General features: G+C 43.4%; 1 protein-coding gene and 1 long non-coding RNA gene across 3 annotated transcripts in view; one reads left to right on the top strand and one right to left on the bottom strand.

Moving 5' to 3' along the window:
- The window catches only part of PARVA (parvin alpha), a 54,461-nt gene that overhangs the window by 11,625 nt on the left and 17,708 nt on the right, over window positions 1-25,128 (top strand). The window contains exons 1-4 of one of the 2 annotated variants that reach the window (XM_075838142.1): window positions 17,805-17,963; window positions 22,071-22,160; window positions 22,252-22,322; window positions 24,082-24,184. In XM_075838142.1, coding sequence (XP_075694257.1) covers window positions 17,936-17,963; window positions 22,071-22,160; window positions 22,252-22,322; window positions 24,082-24,184 — 292 coding nt within the window. In that variant the 5' untranslated portion in view covers window positions 17,805-17,935. Of the gene's footprint in view, window positions 1-17,804; window positions 17,964-22,070; window positions 22,161-22,251; window positions 22,323-24,081; window positions 24,185-25,128 lie in introns of those variants that run through there. The other variant, XM_075838141.1, reaches the window with a different exon arrangement.
- The window catches only part of LOC142660993 (uncharacterized), a 61,867-nt gene continuing 58,698 nt past the window's right edge, over window positions 21,960-25,128 (bottom strand). The window contains exon 4 of the long non-coding RNA XR_012850601.1: window positions 21,960-24,494. This is a non-coding gene — a long non-coding RNA (uncharacterized LOC142660993). The remainder of the gene's footprint in view (window positions 24,495-25,128) is intronic.

Below are 25,128 nucleotides of genomic sequence, written 5' to 3'. Positions count from 1 at the left end.
TGCCAACACAAGTCGAATAGATTTCTGTGAAGGTCCCGATGTACACAAGGAATGGTATTGATGTGATGATACAAAGATCCATGATGTATTATGAAATCCTCATTACTTTTTCAATGGCAGCCTCTGTGGCACTGAAGCCTGCTGTTCTGTATATATTATTTCTGGAATCCTGAGTATGTGCCTTTTAAAGGGAAGACGTTTGATGGAACGAGAGGTTAGCAACGCAAAATAACATAGAAATTCTTGCAGCACTTCAGATTTAATATAAGAAATTCAGTTATTTCATTCTTTGATTTTACATAATGCGTTTCAAGATGCCCCACGATCAGAGGAATAGCGGCAGATCATTTATGTACCCATACCTCCCAACTTTTAAATTCCCATTTGCAGGATTCCCCCTTACTTTGGGCCGTTTTTGCCTAAAATCAATACCCTTTCTGGATACTAGTCTATGTGAGATATGTGTACCTGATCACGGGCGGACATTCCAACTGTGCCACCGGTGTAGCTGCCCAGGTGCCCTCTCTGCCACTGTGTGACTTGGACAGTAGCTGGCTGTTTGGGTACATTACTGTTCCGATGGTAGGAACAGAGCGCAATGGTGTCACATGGAGGTGGCACTGTGGTATCGGGGCATGGCCTCACAATATTGCCATGTTTCCAGCATGGCAGTGGTGCGTGTATGGCATGTGTCCGGCGTGGCAGTGGTGCGTGTATGGCATGTGGCAGTGGTGCGTGTATGGCATGTGGCAGTGGCGCGTGTATGGCATGTGTCCGGCGTGGCGTGTGTATGGCATGTGCCCGGCGTGGCGTGTGTATGGCATGTGCCCGGCGTGGCGTGTGTATGGCATGTGCCCGGCGTGGCGCGTGTATGTCATGTGTCCGGCGTGGCGCGTGTATGCCATGTGTCCGGCGTGGCGCGTGCATGGCATGTGTCCGGCGTGGCGCGTGTATGTCATGTGTCCGGTGTGGCAGTGGTGCGTGTGTCCGGCGTGGCGCGCGTGTCCGGCGTGGCGCGCGTGTCCAGCGTGCGTGTATCCAGCCAGTCAGTGCTGTGTAATGGGGCCCAAACCCAATTCTTGCACAGGGACCCTTTGCTGTCAGTGTCCGCCCCAGTACTTGATACCTTCGCGGGGCTCCCCAACTTCTCAAAACAAGCCCTTCTTAAAGAAGCCAGGCCGACTATCGGCTGCGGCTTGTCATGAATTTCATACTAGTACATATTGGCCCGGTCAAATGAATTCCCGACTGATTAATATGTGGTAGAGCAAAGTCTGCTAGAGCATGAGCATCTCTCTCGTAGTAGCCCTAATAGGACTTCTAGACAGGAGTTGTCTTATTAAGGCAGACCCTTCAATAATTTCAGCACTTAAAGGGCAGTTCCAGACACTATTAATGTTAACACAAATGATGCAGGAATCATCCCTAAGTTACACAGTAAAGATATTTTATAAAAGAGTATAAGCACATTGCTTTTAAAAAAAAAGGAACTAGTTAAATAAACACCCCGGGAAAAAGGAAAAACGAATACACTGTATTATGCCCGGTGCATGGTCTCAGGGGGCAACACCGAGCTCTTCTGCAACCGCGCTGTTTCATTACCGCACTTTGGTAAGGTATTCAAAACCTAGAGCTCCTGACCCCTTGTTCTTGCCTCTAGCCCTGATTACTGATATTTTTGGGATTGTCTTGGCTCTGACCACCTGCTTCGTTCCAGTTTTCAGCGCCTCCCCTGGGTGTGACCTCCTGATCCTGACCTTTGTCCACATCTCTTGTCTGTTCCCTGGTACACTGGACCATCTCACATTGCGGCTTGACCTCTGGCTAGGCATTTACTTTGCCTGCTGATTCTCAATCAGTGGTCATCACACCATGGATACTATCATGGGGACCACGACCGGTGTAGTAGTCACAAACAGTATCTCCATGAGGGAGTTAAGAGTGTAGACAAGGGCACCATTAGATTCCGCAACCAAAATTAGACAATCTGATTTTGTTATGTAGGCACCTGCGCGTGTAACAATGTCCACATAGACCCACATTTTCTAAGAATGGCGTATCTTACACCTGTCTAAGCAAAGTAGATCGTTGGTCTGATTTGTGTGTGTTTATAAAAAAATGTAAAGGGTAACTAAACTTTTAAAAGACGTTCTATTGTGCCCATACACCGCTCGCTCGGCTTTCCGATAAAAGCCGATCAAAAACAAAGCGGCACAGCGCTAACCCGAGTGCTATTGATGATTTGTATAAGTGATCACGGGGGGTCTCGGGGCTCAGACGCCCACCGGTCAAAACTTTTGACATGTCACAAGTTTTTTAAAAGTTTAGTTACGCTTCAATAAATTTGCCACATTTTGAACTGTCTGAACTTTCCAAATTTGACGAGTGCCGAGAAAAGTTAAAATTCTTTTTGCGCAAATTTGTCCCATCCTTACCATTTGCAACATATTTTTTATGCAGTTTATGCCAAAAACCTGGTTTACACAGGTGAGTAAATGGGAGCCTATGTCTCCAATGCTTGATACTATTCATCAGCGATAAACAAGTAAATATATTGGCACAAAAGGGGGAAAATATTTTTGTTGTCAACATTGAACATTTTGAAAAGGGGTGCGGCTAAGAAGAGACGGAAAATTATTCATAAATGGCATGTGCTATTCTTTTGGTTAAAAATCCTGATGTAAAGTACGCCGTGAGGTGGAGAATGAGGAAAGTGTTTAGCAAGACGCAGGTTCTGCCCGTCTGAACTCATTTTATCCTGTCCGACAATATTAATAAATGCCCCCATGGTGATCTTCTGATCCAGTGACAAACCTTTCTGCTCTTGCATCCAGCAGCTCTGCTTACACAGGCTTCACATTGGAGCATACGCCTAATATTGTGTTTGTGTTCCTCGTCATCAAACGCTCTTTGTTCTGAAAAATGGTGGGTGTAAGTAAAAACAAGGCTCTGGTAGGAAAAAAAAAAGTTTTTTGCTTTTCACAGAATTACAAAATGTTTGTTTTTTCTGTGTTATAATATAAATGTATATTCACCACTGAGCACAATTGTACAGTTTATATATAATCTACAAAAAACAGCACTACATACATTACATTACTTATCCTGAGTTATATCCTGTATTATACTCCAGAGCTGCACTCACTATTCTGCTGGTGCAGTCACTGTGTACATACATTACATTACTTATCCTGTACTGATCCTGACTTACATCCTATATTATACTCCAGAGCTGCACTCACTATTCTGCTGGTGGAGTCACTGTGTACATACATTACTTATCCTGTACTGATCCTGAGTTACATCCTGTATTATACTCCAGAGCTGCACTCACTATTCTGCTGGTGGAGTCACTGTGTACATACATTACTTATCCTGTACTGATCCTGAGTTACAACCTGTATTATACTCCAGAGCTGCACTCACTATTCTGCTGGTGGAGTCACTGTGTACATACATTACTTATCCTGTACTGATCCTGAGTTACATCCTGTATTATACTCCAGAGCTGCACTCACTATTCTGCTGGTGGAGTCACTGTGTACATACATTACTTATCCTGTACTGATCCTGAGTTACATCCTGTATTATACTCCAGAGCTGCACTCGCTATTCTGCTGGTGGAGTCACTGTGTACATACATTACTTATCCTGTACTGATCCTGAGTTACATCCTGTATTATACTCCGGAGCTGCACTCACTGTTCTGCTGGTGGAGTCACTGTGTACATACATTACATTACTTATCCTGTACTAATCCTGAGTTATTATATCCTGTATTATACTCCAGAGCTGCACTCACTATTCTGCTGGTGGAGTCACTGTATATACATTACTTATCCTGTACTCATCCTGAGTTGCATCCTGTATTATTTTTCACTGGTTGTTGCAGGAAATATCCGCAAGCTTGTAGACCGTATGTAACAGTTTTGCTAATCTTCTATAATACAGGGGGTGGTTAGATTTGTGACCCCCTGAGGAAGCTGCCAGAGAGGGTGGTAATATGCATGGGGTTCCTGCTACCTTTTTAGTACGGGTCTTCCACCCGATTTCCGTGGAATTGTTTTGTGTCCGCATACCTACATATTGAACTTAAAGGGGTTTCCAGGATTAGAAAAACATGGCAGCTCTCGCCCAAAAGCAGCGCTACACCTGTCTAGGTTTCACTGGATAAATACCAATGGGAATTTATTTTGGTTAGAACCTAATCTTTAATGTGAGATTTATTTCACTTTTTCGCAATTTAAGATAGTGATACAATTGTATCTATAAAGTTCGTTCACTAGTGCTTGCGCACTTTATCATATGTAATAAATTCGGATAGGACAAGGATGCGTAATGAGATTGAAATGGTTAATACCATCACACTCTAGTATTTTATATTTTATTTAAAAAATTTCCTGGTTTTTATTTATTTTTTAAAATTATTATATTTAAATATTTTAGTTCCAAGTTGGGACCGGTACCCCCCCTTTTCACAAAGTGTGTGCCAGGAACTGATGCAACAAAGCTACACCTGTCTACAGTTTGTGTCTGGTATTGCTGCTCCGCTTCATTCACTTCAATAGAGCTGAGCTGCAATACCAGACACAACCCATGGGCAGGTGTGACAATATTTTTTTCAGAAGAAAGGAGCCGTGTTTTTCTAAGGCTATGTTCACATGCTAAAGTAAAAACGGCTGTAAAATACGGAGCGGTTTATAAGGGAAAACATCCTCTGATTTTCAGCCGTTTTTAAAGAATCAAACGTTTTCTTGATAAGTTTTTTGGAGCCGGGCAGATAATTAGTTCATTGAACGCTCGTTGCCGATAATTGCCCTGTGTAAACAGATCAGCGATCAGCAGATGAACGAGCAAACGCTCGTTTATCTGCTGATCATATAGTTTTAAAAAAAAAAAAATATTCTCGTTGTCGGCAGCACATCTCCCTGTGTAAACAACGATGCGCTGCCGACATGATGATAATGTATGAGGACGATCGGAGTAACGCTCGTCCCCATCCATAGCTCCTTGTGACAGGAGCAAGCGAGTGCTGATCATCGATGTCTCGTTGATTGGTGCTCATTGCACCAGCCAAAATAGGGCCTTAATTCTGCCTGTGATGATCATGAAATGACTGATGAGAAGTGATCTCTACAGAACAGGAAGGGTCAGTCTATTGTCATAATCATGGCTCAGTGGCCAGAAAGAAAATGTTATATTTTTTGGGTTATTTTTTTTAATATAGATAGTAACATGGAAGATAAACAAAAAACAAAAATTATTAAACATAAAAACTTTATTTAAACAGTAGGTCATTTTCTGATGACACATTTCTTTTAATAGATGCTATATAAATCTATATGTAGTGGAGCCTCCTAGTGGTAGCTGCAGATAGTTACTATGGTAGTTTACGACAAGCAGGGAAAGCCCCATAGCTGTACCCTGCCTTCGTGGTAGGTACATCAGAGTACAGGCTGTCCTTTGGATGCTAAACACAGCAGCAGCTCAAATCTGTCTCCAGACTGATCACTGATAGATGAACTGATAATTGTAACAAACGGCAGCTGTGTGCGCTGGGCTCGGTCAGAACATGAATAGTTCCATTCACTGCCCGTAAACAGAGATCTTGATGTTTTGCAGAGACTTTTAGTTTCACAGCAGCTTTGTAGCCACAATTTGAATGCATTTCTCATCCTTCGCCGCTGGATGGAAGTTTACTCCCAAGTATTTGCTAAGAGTCCAGTTTATTAATATTCCACTTCCCTCCTTCCAGTTTGAGATCATGACCTGTTTTTTTTTTTTCTTCTGATCCAGGACATGTGACCACATAGGGAGCCCCACCATGACCGCCACTCCCTACTGTATTAACTCTGTCACTGCAAGTTAGGGAAGGGTACTCAAGGGTTAAGTGTCCCATTTAGGTTATTCTAACCTTGGCCGGGTCCTCTGGTCGCAATAGTCATTGCACCCCTCCCGCCAGACAGCAGAATGAAGGACCCTTCCAGGGGATGTTCAGACGTTACCTCCCGGGGCAGCAATGGGTTAATAGTCTAGGGCTGCGCACTGTCTTCCAGATGGTTTTTTACAGTAACACGACTCATATTGTTTAGATTATCCCACTGCAAATCCAGTTCCTTATTTACCTTTTATGGTAGTAAGTGCGGAAAATTGACTCCAGATGTGAGTCGGTAAGGACGACTGCTGGCGTCCCATCAGAACGCTCCTCTACATGCATGATTGTACAGATAAAAATAAATAGCGCGGTGTAGGATGTCCGAGCAACAACAGTTCTAGGCTATGAAAGCAGAAATTCAGCTGTTTGTGCAATTTTACCTTTTGGTGTTTTTATGTTGCAGACTAAAGTTGTTTTCTTAAAGGGGAACACACCTTGTTTGTAATGAATCTGTTTAAAAAGGACTTGTTGGCTCTCCTGACATGTCTTTAGCTTTATTTTTTTAAGTAAATACTTGTATTCTCCAGGAAATAACAATTCTGGAGCATCTTTTCCTACAACTTTTTTCTGTTATTCCTCCTACAAATTAATTAATAAATTGACAACTGACAATGTCCAATCAGTGGTTACAGTCTCAGACTGTGTAAGGATATGCCTCATTGACAAGGGGAATGTGTCGGACCCCCACCAATCGTACAATGATGACCTATCCTGACCCCACCCATTTGTCAATTTATTCATAAATTTTCTAGGAGGAATTAACAGAGGAAAGGCACAACCGAGGAGCAGATTTACATAATCATTTGCCAGACTTCTGGCTGAAATGGAGTTAGAATTCTAGCACGCAAGCCGTGCACCAAATTGCTAAAATGCTTTAAACAGTTTTTTGCAACTGGTCCAACAAAGGGGCGTGGCTTAAGACGCGCCAACCGCCAAATTTATCATCCCGCTTGAGGCACTGTAATAAATTGGGCGCATGCAGTCTGATTCTAAGCTGTGTAAGTTTAGGACCGTATTAGTAATTGTTCCCCATAGTAAAAGATCCTCCACGATTGTGGTTTTATGGGGAATACAAGTATTCACTAAAACAGACGTGTCAGGAGGGCGGACGGCTCCTCTGTAAAGAGCACTAGGCCAGTAGCTGAGAAATGAGGAGCTTACCTACAGGTAAATGTTTCTGGAGGTTCTCAGCACTGGAGATATGTGACCTAAAGTAGTTGTCATAGGGGCAGGAAGGTGTCTACACCTCCTGCCACTTATCTCATGGACTATAGTCCACCTCTCCGTAGTATGAAATGTCTGATAACAGGAAGCAATAGATGGTATTTACCTTTATTATAGTCAGCCTCCCTCCCTAGTCTAAAATGGCTGAAAACAGAGAGCAATAGATTGTATTTATCTTTCCTACAGTCAACAAGTTTGACGCTTTAAAGGGATTGTACAGGTTCAGAAAATCTCCAAGAAACAAATCAGTTCAGGTGCTGTACCAAGTGCTGAAGCCCAGCTGATGGTCACAATCTCTCATGGACTTAATATCTAAAAGACCCCTTGTGAATATAATGATGACCACTAGGGGCAGAATTCCATTATGTATATGAAGAGCCATCATTGGTTTTTGAAAAAACACGGCTACTTTCTTCCACCCAGCACCACCCCTGTCCACAGGTCACGTGTGGTATTGTAGTTCAGCCCCATTCACTTTAATTGAGCTGAGCTGTAATACCAAACACTACACAAGGACAGGTGTTATAATGTTAAATGTGAAAAAATGGATCATAAACGGCGCTGCTACTTGGTAATAAGGAATACGGATAATAAACGACTATTTATTGTAATTGTGGCTACGCGTTTCGATACCGTACCGGTATCTTCCTCAGGCCATATATGGACAGGTGTGGCGCTGTCTGAGAGCAGCCATGTTTTTCTAATCCTGGATTTCTCTCGTGTAGATATGTCGCCCTCTGTCGAGCTGTTTTATATATTCTATTCTGCTGTATTTTAGTTATATCTATTTCTGAGACGCCCAACTGACAACCAATATGGCCTCCAAGAAAGCTCTCGCTGCGCTTTCCTAGAGCCCTGAAAGGCTAATCTTAGGTAACGCATGAGCTGGGAGTGTATCACTACGTAACTCAAGTGTCACCATTCAGGAAACTGTGAAAGTTGAGTGCAAACCCTTGTGGGAGCTGTTTTGGCAGCCATATTGGTTGTCACCCAAGCTCTCCCAAAAACAGAGAATACTAAGGCTACATTCAGATGACCGTAGCCAACCACAGTCCGAGGTGCACCCGTGCGGGGCGCGTTTTCACGGATTCCCCCATAGACTAGAGTCTATGGAGGGATGTGTGAAGCGCAAAAAAAATAGGACATGTCCTATTTTTGCATGGACTCTTCACACGCTCTGTTGAAACAATGGTCATGTGAACGGCCCCATTGAAGTACGAGTCCGTTGTTTTAACAGCCGTCACACGGACTACATACACGCTCGTCTGAATGAGCCCTTAGAAACAATTGAACAGCGTTTCTAATAAGTGTCACGAGATGTTATATATAAGAAGAATTTTAAAGGGAGTCTTTCACCAGAAATTGGCCTATCAAAGCAGCAGCACAGTAATATGTTGTAGCCTCACCTAAATCTGACATTGTTTTCATTTTTTAGATGCGCGGCTCCGTTGCAGCGATAATCGCTTTTCTTCAAAGGCAAATTAGCTTTTTAGAGCAACGAGGACGTCACCGTTGCTCCAAACAGCTCTACCCTGTCTGGCCGGCCATTATTTGATTGACAGGGCTAGGCAGTCTAGAAGACGTGATCATACCTGGCCCCGTATTCTTCTGAGCGTGCCCACGTATGTGCAGTACAGCACCTGGGTGTAGTGTGACATAATCGGCGCAGTACAGCAGTGAAGTTTCACTGGTTGAATTGGTTCTACTGCACATGCGCCAATTACGTCTCCCTACACTCGGGTGTTGTACTGCGCATGCGTCGATTCTACGCTGCCTGGCCCTGTCAATCAAGGAGCCAAAAAGGGAAGGACTGGGGATAGAAGGCAGAGCAGATTGGAGCAACGGTGACGTCCTCGTTGCCCCAAAAAGCTCATTTGCATATGAAGAATAAAGTGATTATCGGTGCAACAGAGCCGCGTTATATTCAGGTGAAGCTACACGATATTTCTGTGCTGCTGCTTTGATAGGTACATTTCTTGTGGTAGACTCCCTTTAAGGGAAAATGTCCTTTTGAGGTCACATGCATACGACCTTAAAATCGCCCGTAATTACAGGCCCATTCATTTCTATGGCCGAGGGACACCTTTCCATATGTCTACGGGAGGGTGTCCGTGCCGTAGAAACCTGCTGAAATAAATAGGACATCTTATTTTTTCATTTTACGGACCGTGCTCCTATACTTTATAATGGGAGCACGGCTCGTAAAAACGGGCGGCTGTCTGCGGCTGGCCATGCTCGTAATTACGGGCACAGTCGTGTGCATGAAGCCTAAGGCCCCATGCACACGACTGTATTTTCAGCTATCACGAAATACTGTCCGTAAATACGGATCAGTAGGCATCCATATTCCACCCGTATATATGAAGGGATGTCCGTAAATACGGTCCATATTGCATCCGTATATACGGATCCATACGAAAAGATGGAGGTTGCAAATGATGTCATCAACCTGTTTCTTAGCAACGCTTCAGTACATCAGTAGCCGTCCGTATTAATGGAAGCTCCCATAGACTTCTATGGGAGAGTCCTTGCTGTAATTACTGACAAGAATAGGACAGGTTCTATAATTTTTTCAGCACGGACACCCATCCGTAAAAATACTGAAAGGTGTCCGTGGCCAATAGAAACGAATGGGTCCGTAATTACTGATGAAAAATACGGTCGTGTGCATGGGGCCTCAGTATAACGGAGCCTCTCGTTTGCCTTCCTGTTGAATCTTCCAGATGTTCATTTCTTCCCAGAGTATCTGGCCGCATATTCTTCTGGGTTATAGAGAAAATATACGCTGATACAGCAAAGTCAAAATTAGATTTCCTCAACCAGATGAGGTTTTAGTCTTCATCAGCAGCGCAGAGGCTTTAGTAGACATCAGACAAAATATCGGTTTTAGATTCTAAAATTAAACCCTCACAATGAGTCTCGTGCTGTTCTCCCGTCTGTAGAATGAACCCCCCCAAACCACAGTGTCGTCTACTGGAGGATGGAGAGTTTTATGTATTTTGATAATGTCAACGTTCCCTTGGGACCACCCCGTTCCATGATGCGAATCCCCCAGTTGATACGAGGGAGGGGAGTCCTACTACCCCTCTTCCCCAAGATCGGCTGCGATCACCAATAGAACCACTGAATCTGCTGATCTGGGGACACCCTCTGTTACCTCCATAAGCCCTATATTCCTGTGGTCAATCTGCCAGTCAAAACTGATATTTCCAGCATGAACGATAGCTTACAGATTCTTACCCAACTTTCTAAGAGTTCTGAGCAGCAAATGTGTCTAGTTATGAGAGCACAGGATTCAGACACTTTGCTTTACTCATGATGAGTTTCATTCTGTCTTATACTCCAGTCATATCCAGAGCTGCATCCACAATTCTACTGGTTTCCAGTTAGTTGCAGGACCTCCTAGCTCTCTGCTGCCCTCTGTTGGTTCATCGTCTGTGCCCTGCTGTGGAGGTAGAGGGATGTTTACTATACTATACTTCTTCGCCTGTACAAATCCTGGCCCGACCGTGGGTCTGATAACCCAAACTAACAGAAGGACGGGATGTAATACAAGTTCAGAAATGCGGCCCTATTACTGAAACTGGCCTGAGACTGCTCTCGGTACAGGGTGATAGGTTATTCATTGTTTTTTTTTTAAACCTATTTTTATTGGGGGGTATTTAACACTTACAACGGTGCATTATCTTGTAGTAATAGAACAATCATCTACAGTTTCTTCAATGTTCATAATGTAATGGTGATGTTAGACAAAATGCGGGATATGTCAAGCACATACACATTTACTCGGAGAAGTGACATGTGAGAAACAACTTCTATTTCCAAAAAAAATGTCTTGCCTTGTGTATCTTTGTCGGCTCTATACAAATAGAACAGTTTCCTCATCCCTTGAATTACTAGATTTTGATCAGGGATATCAGCCAATTTTGAAGGACACTTATCTTTGCTACCATGAGTATGGCGTGTGCTATAGGAGGGAGGTGTGTCACTTCTGCGTCATCTAGGGCTGGGTTCACACAGAGTATTTTTCAGGCAGAAAATCTGCCTCAAAATCCCGTTTGGAATTTTGAGGCAGATTTTGCTCTGCCTGCACGCCTATTTTCGCTGCATTTTTCAACCGTGGGCCATTGAGCGCCGCAGGCAAAAAACGCCGCAAAATACGCTTCTTCTGCCACCCATTTGATGTCAATGGGAGGTCAGAAGCGTAAACGCCCGAAGATAGGGCATGTCCCTTCTTTTTCCGCTCAAGGGAAAAAAAATGCCTCCGCCTCCTATTGGAATCAATGGGAGGCATTTTCGGCCGTTTTTTGGCGCGTTTTCCCGACTAATTTTCAGCGTAAATAAAATCTGTGTGAACTATTCTCAATCATGTTTCACATGATGACTTCCAGTGGGCCCAGGTCTCCCCTAAAGCTACTCACTTGTTGCAACAAGGAAGCGACCCCTCTCCAAAATATTTGTATGTTTGGTCAAGCCCAGAAACCATGATACTGATACATTGTTTAAATATTTCCTTTCACGGTGTAGACTGGATACAATTGTAGCAAACTTTCAGCTGTGAGAAGTATCAGGTCAAACAAATCTTCTCCATTCACTGAAGCACGCAGAGATCTTGAAATCCTATTCACTTGTGCATTTATTGCTTGAAAACCCCATTAACACTGGACTGGCCCCTTAGATCCGCATATGGCATCGCCCGTAATATCTGTTATGTGCATCGATCACATGTAAAATCCCCCTCCCAGAATACGGATCGTCCTCCTGGATTGGGGAACGCTCAGTGAGTTTAGTTTGCAGTAAATGTGCTGATGAGGCAGGTTATTACAAATGCAAACACTTGAGTTTTGTAGCTGGTTTCAGATTTTTAGACAAGTACTTTTCCTGCTGTCTTCTTGGCCGCCGCCGTCGTGTTCCAGTGTACATGAGTGTTCAGGGTATCGAGACGAGAAGGTGAAAGTCTGCAGATACATTGTAACGCTCAAAGAACAGACTTGGATTCATGTCATCATGTCAGGCTGTGCCATTAAAGGGGGGGCTCCGTTTACTAAAAGATTATCATAATTATTCTTTAAAGTTACAGAATAATTTTATGTAAACAGAGCGTTCTTTAGGTGGCCACCAAATTGTCTCATGCCTGGCAAACCGTGCCACACACCAGTGGGCGACACTGCCAGATCTCCATGCCAGTGTTGAGATTTGAAGGTCTGGGCGTGTCATTCACTATTAGGCTGGATTCACACGAGCGTGCCGTTTTTGCGCAGGCAAAAAACGCTGCGTTTTGCCTACGCAAAAGGCACTTAACAGCTCCGTGTGGCATCAGCATATTATGCGCGGCTGCGTGCTTTTCGCGCAGCCACCATCATTATGACACTCCGTTTGGTGCTTTTCTGTTTTCATTCATCCTTTTGACAGCTGTTGCGCGAATCACGCTGTACGCACGGAAGTGCTTCCGTGACATGCGAGGGCTGAACGCCTCCAAACATCTGCCCATTGATTTCAATGGGATAAACGGCGTTCTGTTACGACGGGGCATTTTTTTACGCGCCCGATTTTAAAAATAGGCGCGTTAAAAAACGCCCATGAAAAAGAAGTGCATGTCACTTCTTGAGCCATTTTCATTGACTAGAAAAACCGCTCAAAAAACGGCCGTAAAAAAACGGCTGAAAATCTGAAGCTGTTTCCTTTGAAAACCGCTCTGTATTTTCAGACGTTTTTTTTATTAAGTGTGTGAACATAGCCTTAAACAGAGGGGCTGGAGGAGAGTATTGCTATCCACCACTAGAAGTACCAACCTCTCTTGCAGAAGTCATTCATTAAAGGAGTTGTCTCACCACAACAACCCCTCTCAATATGCTCTATCAGGCTGGGTTCACACGACCACATTAACGTCCGTAATGGACGGACGTATTTCGGCCGGAGGTCCCGGACCGAACACACTGCAGGGAGCCGGGCTCCTAGCATCATAGTTATGTACGATGCTAGGAGTCCCTGCCTCTCTGCAGGACAACTGTCCCGTACTGTAATAATGTTTTCAGCACGGGACAGTAGTTCCACGGAGAGGCAGGGACTCCTAGCGTCGTACATAAGTATGATGCTAGGAGCCCGGCTCCCTGCACTGAGTTCGGTCCGGGACCTCCGGCCGAAATACGTCCGTCCATTACGGACGTTAATGTGGTTGTGTAAACCCAGCCTTAGGGTACATCAACATCATAGAGGCAGACCCCAGCTTGTGTGATCGCTTGAGACCCCTCTCTGTGTCAGAGCTGCTCTGGCGGATCCGGCGTGCCCATGCAGTACATAAAGGGCCATTCATTTGATTAGGGACTGCTGCAGGGGAAATAAGTGGCTGGCCGTGGGTTCTCCTGGTAATCAGCTGTAAGGGTCAGTTCACATGTAGCGTAAATACTGCAGATTTTCCGCAATGGATTTAGTTGTGGAAAATCGGCAGCATAACCGTAGCAGCAGTAAATAATGAGGAAAAAACGCTCAAAAATTGACCTGCGGTGCGTTTTTTAATCCGCATGTCATTTGTGTAATCGCTGCTTTTGTGTTGCGGGTTTTCCCCATTGAATTCAATGGGAGGTAAAACCCTGAACAATTAGCAGTTGTTGCATTTTTTGCGGCGGAAAAGCAGTGATTCCACCGCAAAACAACGCAACTCCGAAAAAAAATAATCTTCTACTTACCCAGAATTCTGTGCTTCTTCGTCCAGGCCAGCCTCCTGGGATGATGTTTCATCCCATGTGACCGCTGCAGCCAATCACAGGCTGCATCGGTCACACGGGATAAAAAGTCATCCCAGGAGGCCGGCCTGCAGGACGTCCGAGGGTAAGTATGTGTATTTTATTATTTTTTTTTTAAATATGCAGCACGTTCGGGCCAAAAAACTGCACTACAATTTGGTGCTGTTTTTCGGCCTGAATTCCCTGCGGTGACAAGCGAGTATACATTGTGTGATTTTATGCAGCGTATCCGCCCTGTGTGAACATAGCCTTATAGAGAAGGTAGACGAACCAGAACTGATCGTCGTTTCGGCTTCTTTTTAAAAAGGGGTTGCCTTTATGAGACAACCCCTAAAAGAAGTATGACAGACGTTATGAAGAATTACAAAACCAGAGCTTCCCTTTAAAGGCTATGTTCACACGGGGTCTTTTGCCGAGTTTTTTGACGCGGAAACCGCGTCGCAAAACTCGGCAGAAACGGCCCGAGAACGCCTCCCATTGATTTCAATGGGAGGCGTCGGCGTCTTTTTCCCGCGAGCAGTAAAACTGCCTCGCGGGAAAAAGAAGCGACATGCCCTATCTTCGGGCGCTTCCGCCTCCGACCTCCCATTGACTTCAATGGGAGGCAGGAGAAAGCGTGTTTTATGCCCGCGGCGCTCAATGGCCGCGGGCGAAAAACGGCGCGATAATTGCTGTTCACACGGAGTATTTTGGGGGAGGAATATCTGCCTCAAAATTCCGTTTGGAACTTTGAGGCAGATATTCCTCCCCCAAAATACTCCGTGTGAACATAGCCAAAAGGATAGTCCCAACTGAAACATTTATGGCGTAGCTGCAGGATACTTCATAAAGTGTGACCGGTGCGGGCACCTATGTGCGGAGCATCCAGGGGGAAAATGAAGGGAGAGGTGGCCAGTCATGTGCGCCAACCCTCTCCATACAGTTCTATGGGAGTTATGAAAACATCCGAGATTATTTAGCATGTCTTGAGTCGAGGAGACCCCTTTTAAGGTGGTTTCACGTCTATCCCAAGAATGTGCAAAGGGGCTTCCTATATTTTTGGAAATAAAGCTTAATTGTTGTATATTGAAAAGTTCTGTAACTTTCTAATATATAGTTTAAATTCCTTAACACTTTCAAGATCCCTGCTTGCAGTCAGTGAATGGAAACTGTATTGTCTACATCCGGATGCAGACAACCTGTACAGACTCCATACTTTTTACAGCTGAGGGGTTGCTACATTTTTATCCAGTCTAGACAATCCTTTGTGGGCTTAACAGTCTGGATTCAAGGCTGATACATTTTACCTGCGCTGATAAATTGTAACAAAATTTCAGGACAGGAGAAAGATTTGGATTCAAGGCTGATACATTTTACCTGCGCTGATAAATTGTAACAAAATTTCAGGACAGGAGAAAGATTTGTTACTGGGGATGTGTTAAAAGGGTTGTCCCAGAAACGACAATTGGCATCTGTTGACCGGATAGGTGATAATTGTCTGATCGCTGGGGGCCCCACGACTGGGACCACCACCGATTGCAAGAACTTGGGTTCCGAATCCCGTTCAACCACACTGTTCAACCCCAGTGCTTGACGTAGACCTTGAATAGAGCGGCAGGTGCAAGCTCGACTGCCCCTCCATCCAAGCGCTTCCTCACTGCAGGTTGTGCAGTGAGGAGGAACGTGGGATTTGAGACCCCGTTCTCACAACTGGCAGGGGTCCTAGCGGTGGGCCCCCAGCGATCAGACGATTATCGCCTATCCTGTGGATTGGAGAGAATTGTCGATTCTGGGACATCCCCTTTAAACTAACAGGATACATAACAAGACTATTTTGAACCGGGCTGAGGATGGATTTTCAGCCTCTGGACGTTCCTACTCACGGACAGCAAGCAGAGATCTTGAAAACAATGAATTGAAACACAAAGTCTATTAGAAGTTGCAGAACTCTTCATTATACAATTAAGATTTATTTACATAGAGCTGGAAAATCCCATTAAGAATATGTATTAGAGAACTGGGACACCATGAATGGGAGATTGTCACAACCGCCTCTACTAGTAACATCACTGAAATATCCAGAAAAGTTATTTCATCGGACACCTGGTTAAGTAGAAGGGTGCAAAGGATCACATATTCTGGATTATCGGACTGGTATATATAATAAAATGTCTAGAGAACCTTCTGTCACCAACACTGAGCATAGAAGAATTAAAGAACACCGTTTTTTTTCTTTTGGGTTTATCAAATTCCAGATTATACTGCAGTTCAGTGTCGGATCATCAGAATTTTTGGATTATCAGATGCCAGATTAAAGTAATTGTACATTATTTCTATATTGGGTGCTCAGTATGAGATGAACCATGTATGAAAGATTTCTCTAGAATGTCTGATATGTAGAAGAAATGTTAGTCACTTGGAGAGCAGATGCCGCACTTGAAAGGGCCGGGTATCTCTGGCGGGCAGTATCTGGCTTATTTTGAGTGCGGCATAATATAATTATACATGACACTGATGGAGATTACAGGCAGTAATTGCATTTTCTCCTTTGTGGACCCAAACCTTTTAAGCTCTCATTGTACTGATGATGTTTTTACATAGTGTATTTGTTTCTTAGGCTAATGTAATATACTGTATAACGTTACGCCCCCATGATAGATGCGCCTGCCAGGATTTTTATTATCTTTGAGCTGTTTGTCACTAATGGTACGTTCTGCGCATTCTGGGGCTTTAGCCGAAATCTCAGATGTTGCCGATAATGAGAATGTAGGGAAAAGAGCATTTACAGGGAAATGCTGGGTACCGTAACATAAAAATCTCCTGGAAAGATACGTTCTTGAGTCGTTTGTTAGTCATCTGTCTCTGGGAAAGCTGGGTGACAACCAGTACGGTGCTATTACAGCTCCCACAGGAGTGGTCACTCAGCTTTCCCAAATTTACTTTTCAGGAGTATTGGAATTGGTACTATGCAGTTGTGTCTACATGTTGTCCAGTTGTTAAAAACTCTTCGGTTTCTTAGTTATACTTTTTATTATTTTTTTGGGAAAACTGGATGACAACCAATGTTTTTTAATCCAGCTTTCCCAGTATTTTGAATGGGAAATCCATGGTATGCAGCAATAACATACTGGGGGATGTATCCTTCATACCTAGTTATGTTTTTCATTTAGGAGTCTAGAAAGCCGTATTGACAACATTGTATTGGCGTCCATATTGGTTGTCACCCAGCCTTTCCAGAAACAGATATAATTATTAGGCTACGTTCACACGAGTGTGACTGATTTACGTGCGTAAAAACCGCGTGTAAATTTGTGCATTTTTGCATCAATGTGCTTTGCGTGTCATGTTTTTCACGCACCTGCAAGCACTTCTATTTTTTATTTTATTTTTTCAATGTATTTGATGCATCAAACACGGACTGCACACGGATGTGCGTCCGTGGTTTTCACGCACCCGTTGACTTCATTGGGCGAGGTAGGTGCGTGAAAATGCACCAATATATGACGTGGTGAGTTTCACGCAACGGACACGATTCCTGAAAACTCACGCATGTGTGAATGGCCCCATTGAAATCAATGGGTCCGTGTGCTATGCGTTGTTTCCACGCACAGCACACGGATGAGAATCCCGCTCGTCTGAATGAGCCCTTGGGTACGCTGTTTTGTTTACAAACCCCCTAGAGGGTTTCTTGTATTCCCTGTGTGTATAAACCTGATATTCGGGTCCTCACGTTGATCTGTATTCAGGCTGAGTCTCCCTGCTTGCGGCTAGTACATGGCGGCTGCTCTGAGCTCAGGATACGTTATCTCTGGGCTGTAGCTTGCAGACGCTGGGAGGCCGTGTTCCGCCGCTCTGCACATTATCCGTGATTCTCATGTGGCTCCATATTAAATTATACAGGCGACCAGTCAGCGCTCCCATCGCTGCTCTGCTGTCAGTGAAGATGGGATTTGGTGTCGTTCTGCAGCGTCGTCCTCCTCGCCGGACGTCTCTGTCTGTCATTTAAACATCAATCTGTGCGCAGAAAACATGCCCGCGGTTGGGTGGATGTACAATGGGTTGCGGTGCTTTGTGTTCTAAAGGTAAGACGATATATCCTAGGGGAGGCGCATGGCCTTATGGTGCTATTACTACCTGGGGGTACTCACAGTTGTAATTGCGCCATTTATACCAGCTGCAACTAAGTTTAGAGGGGCAGCAAACATGAATTCATAGGAAAATGCTCGATGACTACCTGTCGTTGACGGTGAACGTTCGTCCATCCTAAATCTAGGTGTTCTTAATATTCTGTGTAAAACACGAATGTCGACTACTTAATTCGAAAGCCTGGCGACAGTATAAATGGTGTTTTCTCCAGAACGTCCTCCCGTCTGACATTTATAGACCAATGTGTAAATGTGGCAGAGCTGGGTTTGACATTTGGCACAGCTCAAGGTGATATCATGTCTGCCTACTTTACATAAGACTGAAGGTAAATCTGCACAAAACATAAAAAGCAGGTATGTGACAAATTCAGCTCTGCTACATCTATGTACACAGATAAACTGGTGCTGGAATTATCAAACTTTTTTGGAGCTGCATTATACCTCATGATGACAAATTCAGCTCTGCTCAATTCTTTTGCATTAGTGCTAATTTTAGCTTTTTGGGGTTGCATAAAACATTGTGGTGACTTAAACTCTTTAGGGCTATAATGTACATCGTGGTGCCAAATTCCGCTTTGCTCCATTCAGATGAAGCAGAGCTGACTTGATCTCTGTCCATTTTTTTTTCTGGGCATGGTGATTAATTTTATAGGTTTTCTGTAGTCCTGTGGAAATTCACTGCTCGCCTATCACGGGGAGTTCTGCCAAATTGCGAACTCCGTTCTCCTGCATCAGTATATACATTATATGCTCAAATAACAAGGTGCTTGAGCTTTCAGATATGACATTTACGTAAAAAGTAACAGTGTTTTGACATATGACACTTTAAAAGTTCTACAAAGCAAAAAGAATAACTACCCCAAAAAATGCTTCCCGTCGCCATGACCTTCTCTTAGGCCATTAGCTTTGGGTTTTCATGGTCTGTGGACGGTCATGTGGACCTGTGACCTTGGTAGAAGAGGTGAGTGTGGTGCTTGCTCAAGTCTAGCAGGGTTTTTAATGAATTGGCAGACGAGGACGACTCAAGGACTTACATTTCCTGGTGAATTTAGGGGGAAATGCCTTATTTGGGAATCTGTTATATAAGCGTCCTGTCTGCAGAGCGAGCTGAATTATATAACCAGCTATAGGATGTCATCTCAGACCTTGGTGCAGAGCTGAGGTTACGCAGTCTTACAAGATGCAGATAGACTGTTATGTAAGACATCACTGAGGGGGTCTATCTGGCTGCATTAGACCAGCACAATATATGGTAACAAACTATACGGTAGACATTAAAAGGTATGTATGCTTATGCAATCCTTCTTTTTCTTTTTTTTTTTTTTTTTTATAAAAAAAAAATTAAGCAACTTTGCAAATGGTATTGGTCAAAATCCCCTACCGTTTTGTGTATACAGCTCCTTTGTAGAATTATTTGTCTCCTTGGTTCCAGACTACAAAGAAATCCCTGTATAGTCTGATTCTGCAGTCTTGGCATACTGTCCCTTCTTCTTGATAACCTACAGACATCAAAAGAGGAGGCAAATGGAAGATAGAAGGCTTCATGTCCACTTCAGTCTTTTCCTTCAGGGTGCTAGCAGTTTTTCAGACGGCTAGCACCCTGACCCATTTATTTCAATGGGGCCATGCACACTTCAGTTTATTTTGACGGTCCCGTTGCTCCGTTCCGACAAAAGTAGAGCATGTCCTACTTTGGTCCGAGATTCCGTGACCGTGTGGCCCATACAAGTCAATGGGGCTGTCAAAAAAACAAGGCTTCCGTGTGTGACGGAGCCGTTGCCTAGCAACGGCCGGGCGGGCACAGGTACACATACAGACAGATACTGCACTGCACTAATTGGCAGCCCCTTCTCTCTGTCAGCACTGATAGAGAGAAGAAGCTGCTGATCAGTGCTGGAACGCAGCGATATTAAGAAAAATAAGTTCATACGTACCCCGGCCGTTGTCTTGGTGACACGTCCCTCTTCTGACATCCAGTCCGACCTTCCTGGATGACGCGGCAGCCCATGTGACCGCTGCAGCCTGTGATTGGCTGCAGCGGTCACATGGTCTGAAACGTCATCTCAGCAGGCCGGACTTGAGGAAGAAGCAGGCAAGCTGGGAGTTCTGGGTAAGTAGTAACTTTTTTTTTTTGTAATGAACCATTAATCTATATTGTGAGCGCCGCGCATGGTATTCCCTGTCCAGCGGTAGTCTCTGTCCAGGGTGCTGAAAGAGTTAAAGGGGCTGCACTGATCAGCAATAACTCTCAGCACCCTGGACAGTGACTACCGCTGGATAGGGAATAGCATGTGCGGCACTCACAATATTGTGTGCATAGTGTCAACGGGTTTGTTTCCTCTCGGAAACTGAAACACGGAAGTGTACACTGAGTACACACGGGAAGCACACGGTTCCAATCACGGACACACGGATCCGTGAAAAACGGCCGTGAAAACGGTGATGGAAGTGTGCATGAGGCCTAACACATCACTGCAAGATCAGGCTACACAGGGTTTGTTTGTAGTCTGTAACCATGGAGACACAGGTCTGCAAGGGAGCAGTGGACTCAAAACTAGAAGAATTTAATCAAGACTATTTGCAAAGTTGCTTCATTTTCTATTTAGATTCAATAACTGATCTGTCAACAGCAGCTTGTTGTTGGTTTCTGGATGGTAAAATTAACTAGAAAAATCAGCAAAACAACCAGAAATTTAATGAAAATATATAAAAAATTTGAACATTGTAGATTTGTCAACTATAGAGCAAATGTTACCATTAGATCAGATTAGTTATCGCCCTACTTGCGGCCTTGGATAATCCTAGATTATCAGACAGTCCTATGCTGGACAGTTGGAATTGTCACTGTCAAAATTTTCCTCCCTATCGGCCTAGGGTTCTGGATGATAATTCTTTGCAGGGGTGTAGCTTATGGGGTGCAAAGGTAGCAGTCGCGCTCAAGCCTTAGGGTCCCATCTTTAACAGAAGCCTATACTAGTGTTATAAATTGCACATGGTAGATAGGGGCCCTGTTACACATTTTGCATTGGGTGCAGGAGCTTCATGTTACACTTCTGATTGATCGTATACAATGTTGCAGCTTCTGTGATCCAAATCGTTGATCATCTTCAGCATAAAGTTTGTGGTGGTCAGTCGATAAATCATTTTCTACAGTCTGGCATTCAGTGTATAGATCTAATGGGAGTATTTTCCCCGGGTGGAGGACTAACATCACTGGAGCGCTGCTCTGAGGCCATTACAGCGAATGCGCTCCTGTGGTATGATAACATTGGCCCTGATGCCAATGTGCCAGGGCTACGTGGAAATCCCGTTCGGTGGGTCAGTGCCTGTGGACTGCAAGCTCCCTGCATGTGTCTTGATGTAATTACATCATCTTGTGCTCTGTTTATCACTTAAAATGAGTCCCTGTCCCACATAATGGCGGCTTTTTCTGGTGCGCTGGGAAAGCAAATAGAGATTTGTAGAGCAGTTTGCATATTTGCTTGGCAGGGAATCAGCAGATAATGGCATAGGAGCGATGTTCCTGTACAGAATCATTTCCTGAAAAATACTTTCAATTAACTGAGAATGTCTCTGTGGTGGCCTGTCAGAGCAGATACCGGGCCGAAAAAATGCTGGAAATTTAGTCTCTTAAATCTGTAACTGGTGCACATTTAAGGGTAAAAACACTTTTGTAACCATTTGCTTCAATGCATCTAAAAATAAAAAAGAAATGAAGCAACTTTGCAAATAGTCTTGATTTTAAAAATCTCCCACCATTTTGCATATACGGCTTCTAATCAGACTACAAACGAAAGCCGTGTAGTCTGATCGTGCCATTCACCTACTTCTTTTTAACCATCTGAATGCAAGATCAGACTACAAAGGTTTTTGTTTTTTTAAGTCTGTATCCATGGAGACACATATGTCTGCATAGGAGCTGTATACACATCAGTAGGAGATGCCTAATCATTGTAGCAATACATTTTTTTTGTTGCAAAAGTAGACATATTCTTTCGTTTCGGTGGTAATATTATCGTTGTTTTTCTGTTTTTATTTTTCCAGTATCCGATCTCCAAGAAGAAGGCATCAATGCCATTAACCTGCCCCTTAATCCAGTTCCTTATGAATTGGACCCGGAGGACACCATGCTGGGTGAGTTGTACCCATCTCACTGCACTGGTATTTGCTGGGTATTGATTATGACTTCAATAATATGTAATTTATTTATTTATTTTTACTAAAGAGGAGAACGAGGTGAGGACCATGATTGACCCGTACTCCAGAAGTGACCCCCGACTACAGGAGCTCATGAAGGTAACAACTATTTTCTGTTATTTATTCTGTGCTGTTTCAACATGACAGTAAGTATATATTACATATAATAAGGCGTTTTCACTTTTATTCAATCTCTGTTTGCTATCAGTGAATGGGAACAATTTTGTTTACATCAAGAAGCTGAATCCCAATTGTAACTTAGGCCTCATACATGAGTGCCGCGGATAGCTGCCTGCATTTTTGGTCCATGCTCCCATACGTAGTATGGGAGCACGGGCCGTAAAAAAGCAAAAGATAGGACATGTCCTATCTTTTTGCGGCACACTTCTAGGGGACGGACACCTTCCCATAAACAACAGAAGTGATTTTTTACGATCGTGTGTAAATTTCATCCATCCGTAAATACGGATCTGTAATCCTTTTATAATCATCCGCATATACAAAACAGTGTCCGTAATGCACCCATATTTACAGATCCGCAAAAAGAAGAAAACCACAAATGTGGAGTTCGTGACAAAATGACAGACAATAAAAGGACATGTTCTATCATTTCTACGGCACGGACACCCAGCTGTAAAAATACGGAAAGGTGTCCGTAGCCCATAGAAATGAATGGGTCCATAGTTACGGATGACAAATACGGTCGTGCGCATAGGGCCTTAGTCTTGCTCACACAGTTTAGAGTTTGTTACATGTGTATCCTGTTATGCAATTTCCTGTGGGCTAAATAGTTTGAACATAATTGCCCTGCACTGATACATTGTAGCAAATTTATAAGGACAATTTGTACTGCGCATGTATTTGTAACAAACTAAGCTGTGTGAAGTATTGTGTGTGTACCAGTTTTCAGCCCCTGGATGTAAACACTAATGTTTCTATTCACTCACAGCAAGCGAGATCTTAAATATGGTGAGGAACTGAAAAACAAAGTGTATCATAAAAATGAAGCACTTATTATACAATGATTCATTTACATAATAAAATGAAAATGGTTTTCCGGTTTTATCTATAGTCTCACATTTCCCCGGCATGTTTATCTACGTAGAGGAAGCCATTTTGTCTCGAGAGGTCACATGATCTTTATTTCCTTGTGCTTATGTTAGAATTGACTTCCCATGAGGAGAAAACCTAGGCGGCCATTTTTCCATCAGTGGTCATGCCAGTGTTGATCCGTATATTGTAAGGCCCATGAAGCCTCATTATACCTCAGGTGCGTCTGTCTGTCGCTTCCTCTTATAATTCTGTAGCATCTGAACGATTTCTCCCTGCAGCGAATACTCCCAACGTTGTCGTGTTTCACATATGTATGATCTGAAGTGACTGCACTTCCTGATAATATAGTTTTTTAAAGGCAACCGCTTACAGCTCTTTGCATCCGTAACAATGGACGCCTCAGACAATGAAGCTTTGAAAGAGAATAATGCAGCGAAAATATTCCAACTATTCACAGAAGTGTTTTCGTATAACTCGGCACGTTAAACAAGTCCTGTACAATGTGGCAGAATTGTTATACGCAGGTAGAGTACACACGGTTATCTGTTGCTTCCCATGATCCTCCGGGCATGGTTTGAATAATATCCGTGTAACGTGTTTAAAAAGTATAATAGAAGTTGGTCAATGCGCCCGCTCTCCCAGTTCTGGCGGAATAAACAAACTGATGCTGCGTCGTCTCAGCAATTTTCGCATTACCTTGTAAAGTGTTTTGCTTTCTGACTAAAAAGGATTTCTCCCACGGAATTGGATAAAACGTTTCCTTGTATGAGGCCACTAATGTTTGTGACTTTGTCTGTCTGCCCAGGTTCTAATCGACTGGATTAATGATGTGCTGGTGGGAGAGCGAATTATAGTGAAGGACCTTGCGGAGGATCTCTATGACGGGCAGGTTCTGCAGAAACTTTTTGGTAAGGAAAACTTTGAATTAAGAAATGGGGGCGGTGAAGAGTTCAGGGACGTCTGAGTGAAAACATCTGGGGTCTGTATTACACATTCACTATACCAGGCAGCATTGTCATACAGAAGTCATCACACTGGTAAATGGGGAGGTGCTGTCACACTGTGCAGGAGAGAACTTCAAGGAGTTTTATTATATTATTTTAGGCCAAGGATAGACAAAAAATGTTGTCACGTTACCAATATGTATATTCGTTTTTTATGGAGACAATAAGGCAAAAGTAAACCTTTCAGCATCCGTATATTGTCGTATCAGGATAGCTAAACAATAAGAAAATGACAGTATTCATCAGCAATATGTATATTATATGTACATTGTATCTGGTGTTAGTACATCATACATTCTGGTTAGTGTCAGAGAAATTGTATTTAGTATCAATAAATTATTTCTTGTAGTGTCAGTGCATTATACATTATCTAGTAGCAGTACATTATATCTATTCAGTATATGATACGTTCTATCTGGTGTTATAATAAATACATTATATCTAATATCAGTATAGTATACATTATATCTGGTGACCGTATAAATAATATTTATTGTCCATACACGATACATTATATCTGGTGTCAGTATAAATACATTAGATCTATTGTCAATACATGATACATTGTATCATTGTAGGTAAATTCTACATTGTGTGGGGAGGTTTTCTCCCTGAACATGTTCCTTTCGCTATAAATGGGTCTCATTGACACCTCTGGATGCAATTTCTCTCCATCGTTTAATGAATCCCGTCATGACAGACCCCTCCACTGTTACCTTTCCCTGACCTGGCTTATAAACGTGTCTCTGGAGAACCAGGCTTCAGCTTTGGTCTATGATTTCCTCAGTAAAACATTTAAGGTCCTTTTTGTGTTAGAACCTGGTGACCCTGTCTGCGTTTAATATGAG

The sequence above is a fragment of the Rhinoderma darwinii genome, chromosome 9 (genome assembly GCF_050947455.1).
Source record: "Rhinoderma darwinii isolate aRhiDar2 chromosome 9, aRhiDar2.hap1, whole genome shotgun sequence".
NCBI lineage: Eukaryota > Metazoa > Chordata > Amphibia > Anura > Rhinodermatidae > Rhinoderma > Rhinoderma darwinii.
Note: the sequence above shows the minus strand (reverse complement) of the source record. Positions and strands in the feature narration are given on the sequence as shown.